At 44.0% G+C, this 11,299-nt stretch overlaps 1 protein-coding gene across 1 annotated transcript in view; it reads left to right on the forward strand.

The window, feature by feature from the left end:
* LOC144142812 (N-acetylated-alpha-linked acidic dipeptidase 2-like) overlaps positions 1-11,299 on the forward strand; it is a 49,404-nt gene that overhangs the window by 31,970 nt on the left and 6,135 nt on the right. Inside the window, exons 10-12 of the mRNA XM_077674586.1 lie at positions 551-782; positions 4,930-5,011; positions 8,199-8,291. Of these exons, the coding sequence (XP_077530712.1) occupies positions 551-782; positions 4,930-5,011; positions 8,199-8,291 (407 nt within the window). The remainder of the gene's footprint in view (positions 1-550; positions 783-4,929; positions 5,012-8,198; positions 8,292-11,299) is intronic.

The following is an 11,299-nucleotide window of genomic DNA, read 5'->3' on the forward strand; positions in this document are numbered from 1 at the left end:
AAGCCAAGTCATCTCCTCCCGACGTCACACGAAAACGCCACAGAAAATTGTCGAGGGTGCAGAGAGGAGGACAGCATTTTCGAATTGATTTTTCTAGTAAATAAATTCGCGTAAACGCGCTCGGAGTGGTCGAAACATGGCCTATGGACTCCAGACTACAATTTGCGCTAGTAATCCCGCAGTGTTTACAAATCACCTCAGTGTCCCTTTAAACCTTCTTGATGGTCATGAAGTTTGCGTACAGCTTCACCAACGTTCACATCTTGCGCATTAGTGTCAGCTTCCTTCATTTTTCTTTTCGATATTATTTGCTTTTTTTGTTGTTGTTGTTGGTCAAAAAACGTCTTCTGTGGCTTTACTGGAGCTGACGGGGCTACTGAAGGCTGGTTCTTTTAAATTAAACAAGAACATATTTTTTCCTTTGTAGCCCCTTTAAGTGTGTGCTAGTCCGAACCGATGTGCTGCCCTCACTACCTTGGAAGAACGCCTCACAGCCTCATCGTAAAAGAGCCTCGCTCCTCCCTGGCCTTCTTGCCCTGCCCGCCCGCAGATGTCGCGGGTGCCGTTCCCGAAGAAGCACACGCAGTACGACCGGTTCTCGCTCTTCCGGGATCACGTGGACCCCGATCTGCGGGCGCACGCGGCCGTGGCGGCCGTGGCCGGAGAGCTGGTGCGCGCCCTGGCCGACTCCCTCTTCCTGCCCTTCAACCTGTTCGACTACGCACAGCTTCTCCGCGACCTCTGCCTCAGCCTGCACCTGCACGCACACGGCCTCGACCTGGGTCAGTTTCACCCCGCACGACCTTTGACCCCTGTGCTCGCCGGGGCGGTTGTCCCAAAACGAGCGTTGAGTTTAAAGGAGCCATGAAGACAAAATGCAATTTTCGTTTATTAGAAAGACTGCTTAGTCCCGATAACAATGATACCAATATCACCGCAATCTTCGCACAAATAACGCAGATATTAAAGAAAACGTGTGAAGCAGTCGCGACCCCCTAGCCAATTTCCCGCAACTTTTAGATGACGTCACGGAACCTTGTTTGTGCGATTGGCGGCTGCCTAACTGACCGGTCGCGACGACACATGACTGGACGTCTGTAAATGGGCCTCTAGTTCCATTTGACTGCATCACTTGAATGATAACGTGCAGTTAACGCACTGAACATTGTTTTATTGTTGGCCCGTATGACGTCATTCTTGCTCATAACACGTCACTGTGGCGCAAAATTTGAAAGTTTTTAAATACTTCTCGCTTTTTTTTTTTTTTCGTTAAAAAAACATCTTTTGTGGCTGTAATGGAGCTGAGTGAGATACTGAATCCTAGTTCTTTCAAATTACACGAAGTTGTATTTTCTCTTCATGGCTCCTTTAATGTCAGCTCGCGCGGTGGAGGTATGGAATTTTCTAGGAATAGTTTAAGGAGGTACACTGCTCTTAAAACTACTTCCTTTAATTGTTAATTGAACTCTGTGAAACTTGCCAGTCTTGCTGCATATTTCCCACTGATTTCAAATGTGCCATTATTTTTTTTTCAGTCTGTAAATTAGCTCCCCAGATAATAAAAGATGATTTGCCATTTTTGGACAAACAATAGACGAAACAGTTGTTAGCCATAAAAGTGTAATGTTCATATTTTCCACTACTATGAATCTTGGTGAGCGCAATAAGAGAATCGGTTTTTTGATGCACCGCTTGTGACTAATTTTACAGCTCATTAAACCTTGGTGGCACCAGTGGCAAGGAAGCATTTCGAATGCCCATTTCAAACACCTAAGTTTAATGAGCTGTAAAATTAGTTCCAAGTGGTGCATCAAGAAACCGATTCTCTTATTGCACTCACCAGAATTCATAGTACCGGAAAATACGAACATTACATTTTTATGGCTGACACTGTTATGTCTATTTTTCCTCCAAGAATAGCTAATTATCTCTAATTATCTTTGTAACTAATTTACTTAATAAAAAAAAACAGCATACTTGAAATCAATGGGGAAAAAGCAGCAGGACTGACAAAGTTTCACACAGTTTACTTAAAAATTAAAAGAAATTGTTTTAAGAGCCATGTCCCCCCTGAAACAGCTGTGTTATACTTCGCTTGAAAAAAAGAGTGAAAATTAGAAGGTAATTTAAAACTTGGAATTCTTAGGCCAGCTACAAGGCATTGCACTTACAAAGTTGCAGTCACTGACCAGGTCAGATGCGCAAACTTTCAACGTTTTAAATCCCATGCAGTATCCTTGTTTGCAATGAGCATGTTAAGCTCATTGTGAGCAAGGATCACATATGGGATCTGAAACATGAAAGAAGTTGTGCATTTGAATTGATCAGTGACCATAACTTTGTTGTGAACGCACAACCTTACAAGACAGACTACCATCGAACCCTGGACTAAGCCATTGCACTGTTTGCATTGGAGTATGTGGCATTGTGCCTGATGAAGGAAGTGTATGACAGATGCATCTTACCGGTACGCACCTATGGGGCAGAAACTTGGAGGCTCAGTAAGAGGGTACAACTTAAATTGAGAACGACTCGGCAGGCAATGGAGCGTAAAATGATAGGTGTAACATTAACTCTTTCGTTACCACGCCTATTCAAATCGATCACCGGTGATCGATGATTTATATTGCCTATTTCGACATGTTGTAGTCATTTCTCGTGCACCTAATGCGGTCAGTGGTTAGTCTAGGCAGTGCCCTTTTAGAATCCGTTTAAATTTTCCCGCTCCGGTGACATGGAGATTTTTGACGGCGTTTTTTGCGAGCTGAGGTGCGTGTGTTTTTGAGGAAGGGGGCGTGGCTGCTGCCCTTGAGAAAAAAGCATGCAGATCGTCGCTAGGTTGCATTACCATAATATTTTTTTTGTCAAAAGGCTCCCGGCAAGTCAAATACCAAATAATGCGGTCAGCTTTGTAGTCCGGCAGCGTTGAGAGGTGATAATTACTTGAAAATGGCCCCAGCTATTCACTAATGACCTTTGGTTCGGAGAAAGGGCAGCTTTATTCTCCCAAAGCTTATTTCTGATGGTCCCCCGCATGTCTGGCAAGTGTGCCTGCCATTTTCAACCAGTTTCCAGAAGTTTCGGTTTCGTTTTTGCATTGCGAAATTCATATTTGGCGCTACTACGCAGTTACCCAACTACAAGCTCCTTTGCCATGGCGCCTCCGTTGCCCGCTACTGCTCCTCAAACAAGCATGCCGCTCGCGCTTCCACTTTATCTACGCCTTGCTTCTGCGATAAGAGCTTCGGCTGAAAGTCAAACGATAACACCAAGTCTTCGGGTGTCAGTTCAGATGAGGAGAACGCTTCCAATCGGCCTTGAACACCGCCAGCTGTTCACCGGCCAGTTTCGGTTTCATACGAGGGTATTTCCGGAGGTCTAGTGTCGCTTCTTAGTAGTACTGTCTATTCTGACAGTCTCCAACAGCCTTGTATTTGTTTCTCTTCGAAATTGTTAGGTGGCGCTGCAATGTAGTAGGCTCGGAGTGCTGAACTCGTTTCGCAGCCCGATGGCGGCTTGGTGGTGAAAGCTTGCTGGGCATGATTCTAGCGCATCGTACCTTATTCCTGCAAGCAAGGCTACCATAGTGAGTCAGAACATTATAATAAACCGCAAATGAAAGGTCTGACTGATAAGTGATCATCAGAATGTCAACAAACATCCACCAAAGAGTTTGGTTCTCAACTCCAAGCGGATTTTTTCACATCGCTTGCTTGCCTTCAATATTGTGCCGGTCATAATCATTGACAAGGTGTTTTTACATCACGTGGAGGCTAATTTGGGCCTTTAATAATGTCAAACCACCAGATTTCTTCTAGAGAACCATCCAAAATAGCAAAATTTGAAATAGTGGTTGGGCTTCACCACATGGCACGGGCACCACGCGGGCTAACATTTTCTTTTATATCTCACAAATTGTACTGTGCAACTAAATTTTTTTTCTAGGACGGGTTTTTGAAATGTCTACCTACAAAATGTATATTCTCGATTTTTTCTACTACTGGTGGTTTATTGTACACAACTTACGTTTTCTTATTTTCTTCGACGCGTGGACAGAAATTTCAAACTCGATAATTTTTTTCGCAATCATTATATAGGAAAACATTATTACAACTGGTGTCGTTGGAAAGCGCGTGGAATAATCTGCATTTCATGTCACTGCAATGTGTGCCTAACCAATATGTACAACGCAAAAAAATGTTTTGTTAGACCCTTAAAAATTGGCCAATTTCCCGCGGTAATGAAAGAGTTAAGGGACAAGGAGAGAGCGGAGTGGGTCAGGGAACAAACGCGTGTTAAGGACATATTAGTAGAGATTAAGAAGAAGAAATGGACGTGGGCAGGGCATGTAATGCGAAGGCAAGATAACCGTTGGTCCTTTAGGGTAACAGAGTGGATCCCTAGAGAAGGCAAGCGTGGCAGGGGGTGGCAGAAAGTTAGATAGGCAGGTGAGATAAAGAAGTTTGCGGTGATAAATTGGTCGCAGTTAGCCCAGGACTGGGATAATTGGAGGTCGATGGAAGAGGCCTTTGCCCTGCAGTGGGCGTAGATAGGCTGGTGATGATGATGACATGGCAAAAAAATGCTCACACATTAGAATCTACCCCATACATAGGACATGTTGCCTCGGAAAAAGTGCAGCATGCCTGTGCGCAGTAGCTGCTCCGTTTGACGCAGCCTTCTAGTTTTTTTCCCGTATCTGTATCACCTGTAGCTCCTCTAGATGTGTGATCTCTTACCCGACACTGAACCAATCGGCTCGCCTGTGCGAGGGTTTGCTTCCAGCAAGCTACCGCTGCTTGCAACTTCTGTTCCTGTCAAAATGCAAACAGGGGCTAATGTGCGGGCTATAGATTTAGCTGGAGATTTAGCTGACGATTTAGTACTGCAGGTTTAGCTAACGTTTCACCCACGCACTCTTCTTCCCAGGCCCCCTGGACGCTGCCGTGCAGAACTTCTCCGCTGCAGCGTTTGCCTTCCATCTCCGCCAGGATGGCCTGGACACTTCCGAGTGAGTGGGCTTGCCTCGGGGAATCTTAATGACGTTATCACTTTTGTGACCCATCAATAGTATGTTATCAATGAATACAAATCCAAATTTTGGCGCTCCCCAAGCTCTTATGGACAGCTAACACCATCCGAAGGGTAGAGGAAGAAGTATTGCATCAGTTTCGCTGTCAAGTTTCTTTTCTCCATCGTGGGGGGGGATTTTTAAAGCTCCTTCACGGATTCGGTTGCGGCGTCAATGCTGCTCACCGATGCTCCACGGGAACGGCAAATTGTGACGGATTCCGATGAACTTGAGCTGTAATCTCTGGATGATGGTAACAGCACAGACACGTAAGGCGTCTATAATTCTTCAGACTTCAGTACAGGCGGTTAAAGTGCGTCAAACCACCCCGGAACATCTGCAGGTATCTGCCGGTAACCTTCTCTTTCTCCTCAGGCCGTTTTACCTCTGCTACGCATTGATGTAATCCTATCCGGCCTGTTCTAAAGGTGTCATAGCTCTCATCGGCAGTCCTGTCGACAGTAGTCCTGTTGACTTCTTTCGGGCAGGACTACTTGGCGCCGGCTGCACAAAGAGTGGAGCGAGCTTTTGTTTCACTGCGTCAAGAAACTGCTTCTCAGTGGTATAATAGGCACCAGTGCTTATATTTTCGTGTGTACGTAAATAATCTTTGTACTTGCAGAGATTCTATTTGCAGTATTATTGTATAAGGGCCTTACATTCAAACCGTATATTTCAATTTCTTTATGTTTACCCTGTGCAAAGTAGCATTGATGCTTTCATCATTTTTTTTTCCTTTTTGTTACTTTTTTTGCTTTCACAATTTTTCTATATTATTCGTAATTAATCTGTAGTTTGGCATTGTTACTGTTGGAAAGACCTGTCATTGCTTTATCATTTCTCTTACACTGAATTTAGCATCAATCATTTTCTGTTGCAGGAAAAAATGTTTTCTTGACTACCCAAAAACAACCGATTTTTTTTAGCGGGCACGAAAATGTTAAATGTGAAGAAACCAGAAGTTTAGTGCCCACATTTTTTTCTTTTCTTTTTAGTGTATTGGAGGAGAAAGGGATAGCAGTGGCCGTTTAATGTTGCGTTTATATGTGCTTCTGCCCGGTGATGACTGCTGAAAAGAAACCGTGCTTGGTTACTATTGCCAGGTTGCAGCGCAGTACTTTTTTAAATGAACCCATTGTTTTTGTTTGGCTAGTTTGGAGAGCGCAATAGGTTTTGTTGTTTTCTTTTTCTTCATTATTTATTTACTTTTATTAAGTAGGTCTAAAAGTGAATTGCGAAGCAACAGAACCAGACTCAAAAAGGGCTTTTGTTGTTTTGCATGGTGCCGTTCTAGGAACATGCAGTCTGTTGCAAATTGTGGGAGGGGCTGTGGCTGTAAAATGGTAAAATTTGTGTTCAGGACATAGGTCTGTAAAATGGTAAAATTTGTGTTCAGGACATAGGTCGGCAAAACAGAAAGAACTCACTCAAACTCAATCACAATTTTTTTCATTCACGCTGTACTCAATCAAACTCAGACTCAAAAAGTTCGTCTGTTCACAAAATCACTCGTACTCACTCATCAAATACTCATTTGTAATCGTACTCACTTGTACTCAAACTCATTTGTCCTCACGAGTATTCGTACTCAATCTGTACTCATGAGTACTGAATCTGTACTTATGAGTACTCACTTTGTACTCATGAGTACTCAATCTGTACTCATGAGTACTACTGCTCATGAATACTACTCATGAGTACTACTCATTTTTCACTCATGAGTACTAGTCACTCTGCACTCATGAGTACTACTCATTCTGCACTCATGAGTACTCAATCTGTACTCATGAGTACTCAATTTGTATTACTCACGAATAATCAACTTATCTGCACTGTTAGCTAGGTCGTAGCTCGAATGAAAGACTAAGTAGAAAAAATAAATTGTTTAATTGGTTAGAAAAACACAGGTTACATATAAACCAGGGACAGAGAAAGAAAACGTCTGACGCGGTGCACTGTTGTTGGGCGACTTACTGAGCGAAGGCAAGTACATGTGAGAAAGCAAAACGGAACGTAAGCACTCGTGTTGCGTCTGGCGTCTCCTCTAATTCTCAGGCCGGGTCGGGCTCAGGGGAGCTCGGGGGTTGTCGGTGCAGCCGTGGCCATAAACTGCGTTTTTTTGCGTGTCTTCGGGTGGCAGCTTTTGTCGTTCGTTTTCTTGTTTGCACTACTGTACTAAGGAGTGCATATACTCAAGAGTGCAAGCACTCGCAAAAACAGTATTCCGAAGTATTGTACTCACAAGTGCTGTGTACTCATGAGTACTGTGTACTCATGAGTGCTGTGTACTCATGTGTGCTGTGTACTCATGAGTACTGTGTACTCATGAGTGCTGTGTACTCATGAGTGCTGTACTCATGAGTACTCACACTCATTAGTACTCAAACTCATGAGTACTCATACTCATGAATACTGCACTCATGAGTAGTGTACTTATGAGTACTGTACTCACGAGTAGTGGACTTACCCCTGTACTCACTCGTCATCGTACTGACTGTTTTTTCTGGGTGTGCGATCACTCATCATCATACTCGTGAGTTTGAGTACAAATGAGTACAAATGAGTGCACTCACGATTGAGTACGCTGACCTATGGTTCAGGAGCAGCATGTGTTGTGGCACTGCCTTCCCTTTTCCTTTCCGTCAAACCACAAACAACAACAACTGAAAAAAAAAAAGAGATTTGGTGAATATTTTTTTTTTTTTTTTTGTGGAGAGCCACTAGCCACAAATGTCACAGCCTTCCTTCCTGAAAAACGAAAATGACAACAAAAACATTGGCGACGCCAAAAGGTGTGAAATGTGGCGTCGAAACTTTTCATTTCGGTTTTCCGTCAAATTGGACCGAGCCAGCCGTTTGCAAACTTTGTCCAAGCACTTCTATAGCTCTAATCTGCTGTATAACTTATCTAGTGTAACAGTGGTGCAACTTGTGTGGTGTATGAGATTGAGCAACTCTCACTGAGAGGTCGTTGACCCTTTAACGAGATCACTCTCCACTTGGATTAAGGTGCAGGCAAGAGAAGTCCTCGTAATCTGCACCGATGACACGATGCTTCCCTTGCAAAGGTAAACAGCTCAGAACTTTTGGAGGCTAATGTTGTGTGCCGCTTTGTGTGATTTTACAGTCCCATGGCCATCCGCATGGTAAACGACCAGTTGTTGCTGCTGGAACGAGTCTTTCTCGACCCCAGGGGACTCCCCCAGAACCCATACAAGAAGTGAGTTGTTAGCTTGAAACACTTCTAAGCACCAAATACTCTTGTGGCATGCAGTATGCGACGACTAGTTCTTTTGGTGGATTGGAATGGATCGGCTTGGATTGGGTTGCAGTTAAACCTCGTTATAACGAAATTGAGGGGGCACCGCGATTTGCTCGTTATAGCCAATATGTCGTTATAGCCGTAGCCGACATTTACTGCAAATATTATGCATTGTAGTTACCTAAAACAAAAAGCGGGCGAAATAGCATCTTGCTGCACTGCGATAGTCAGTAAAATAAACACATTCCGGAGGTAAAAAGGAAAAGTCACGAACCTACTTTATTGCAGTTCAAAACTCATATTTCAAACAGACTTGGCTACGAAGTCCGTAATTGGACATTGATGCACCTTCCTGATGCGAGCGATGGCTCCCTCAGCTGCGGCCGCTATGTTCACGCCATCTTTGCCGCCCTCGTGCGCGCCGAAGTAGCGACGCAGCACGTCCACCGCATCTATAAGTCCCTCCGACGCCGTTCTTAGCGCTTCTTTTCAAGCCATGTGCAACAGCGCTGACGATGGAATCTCGGTTGCTCACGATGGTGGACAGCGTACTCGTCCACACGTCAAAGTCTCTTGCCACCTTACCACGGAGTGCACCTTACCTTCCTTCGCGCCCGATGCGACGGCTTTTATCATAGCCATCTTCTGTTCAAGCGTGAGTCTATCGCTTTGGCTTCCCGTCTGTCGCACTCGCGCTGTTGGAATCATGCCGGCAGTACGATAAGATAAGGCTGAAGACTGCCAAATCCCACGCACACACAACTACGCAGCGACGTCGGCTATACGAAAAGGGGAGGAGGGGTGGGGGAGGAAGGCGACGCAACCGCGCGCGCCGTGTGCATTGGGGTTCTTCTTGGGCTCACCGCGGGTAGTCCGAGGATTCCTTGAAGCCATAGGGATACATGGGAAAATCGAATGCCGGACTGCTTCTCGGGGAGTGCGCGGTGAGTCCGAGACTGCAAATCGAAGAGCCTCATTGTCTGCATGGCGTGCGCAGCGAGAGGGGGGGGGGGCTTCGCGGGCGCAGCGTCCGCATGGCGCGTGGCGGGAGTTTTGAACTGCTAATACAGTTGCCACGTCGCGCACTGTCTCAAATCCGCGTTGTGCACTGTTGTAAAATTAGCTCAAAATTTGATTTCTCAACGAAATTTGTTCGTTATATCCTGTAACGGGGAAATTTTACCTCGTTAAAACGAGGTTTTGAATACATTGGTTTCTATGGGGACTTTCAAGGGGAATTACGATTTGCTCGTTATATCCATTATTTCGTTATAGCCCGTCTCGTTATAACAAGGATTAACTGTATTTCACAACGAGGCTGTACATAGCTCCCCTCCGGCACTGGTTGATGTCCGTCCATTAATGCGGCACGTCGCGAAAAAAAAGTTTCTCGCAAGCTCTGCAGCTCTCAGTCTAATGTAGATTACCTTGAAAAAAACTTTACTGAAGTTGTCTGTTAAGAAGACCCTTATCATTACAGCGAGTTTCGTGTACTTACCATAAATAGTTAATTCGCAGTGAAGTTGCAAATGCTACAGAATTCCGGTCTGCGGTCAATACTTGGCCATTTACGGAATGGGTATGGTTATAGAAAATGGCTGTAAGTCTTGCTTTATCAAAAGCATCCCGAAAAAAATTGTACAGCAATTGGCTGTTAAAGTGACTCCAACATTATGCTGAATTTCGTGTACTTTTCATAATTGCATTCTTTGCAGTGAAGTTGTGTATATTGTACAATTCCTGCCTGCTGTGAGGTCTTTTTCACGAGGGTAACGGAAAGCCTCGTGTTTGTCCCTTAGAATGAAATTCTAGTGAAGGTCAAGGTCAATCGCACACTAAAAGCGAATGTGTTTTGTTTCATGCATAGATGCATCGTTGAGGCAAAACGCCACAGCTTCGTTGTACACCAGAATTTTAATTTGTGTTCTATGATTTTGTTAACATGGGCAGTGAAAAATGAAGTTTTTGATGTAAAATGCTCTTAGGCTAGTCGCTGAACACTTTTGTGACATGCTTTGGATATGCAGCGGCTTGTCCTTCGGTAGATGGAATTAGATTGGGTTACTTTTATATGTTTTTCTGAACACGCTGACCTCGGCACTGTCCAAACAGATAAAGGCGATTGCTTTCAGACAGTGTTTTAGCTTACTATAACATGTGTTAACTAGACGAATTATGCATTTCTACGCATATAAGATGTCACGCTTTTTTGCATTGCAGATTCTTCGAGGTACTCACCAGGGAATAATGTTTTCGCATTAAGGGAGCACACTGGTCTTAATCCAAAACCTTTATTTTTACAGTTCTGATAATCTGAATTGGGGGACATTTTTAATTTTTTATTCTTATTGCAGATATGAGATTTGTTTCTGTGAAAAATGGCTATATTCAAATTTATTTGGGTTTTTATATTCGATTTTGTGACAGCTTTTGTAAAAAAACTGCTGCAGGGATGCAGCTGAACAAGGTGCCAGTGCAATGTGCACAAATCAAGGAGTGCAATAAGACTAACGTCATCATTCCATCTGGTCTGTAGCAAAAGTTACGACCGTTCGAAGTTTGGGCTTGGAAAGCAAAGCCAGTTTTTCTGGTTCCCACCTTCCAGGCCCAAACTTCAAATGGTCGTAACTTCTGCTACAGACCAGATGGAATGATGACGTTAGTCGTATTGCACTCCTTGATTTGTGCACAGTTCACTGGTACCTTGTTCATCTGCATCCCTGCAGCAGTTCTTTTACAAAAGCTGTGACAAAATCGAGTATAAAAATCCAAATAAATTTGAATATAGCTGTTTCACGCAAAAACAAATTGTATATCTACAATCAGAATAAAAAACTACATACGTATGTCCCCCAATTTTCATCACCATAACTGCAAAAATAAAGCTTTCGATGAAAGACCCATGTGACCCTTTAAAGGTAGAAATTTGGGCGAAATGTGGTCGGTTGCGTGTTCGTCATCCGCAG

This window comes from Haemaphysalis longicornis, unplaced genomic scaffold (assembly GCF_048455015.1).
Source record: "Haemaphysalis longicornis isolate Haplotype H1 unplaced genomic scaffold, Haemaphysalis longicornis Haplotype H1 scaffold_6, whole genome shotgun sequence".
Taxonomy (NCBI): Eukaryota; Metazoa; Arthropoda; class Arachnida; order Ixodida; family Ixodidae; genus Haemaphysalis; species Haemaphysalis longicornis.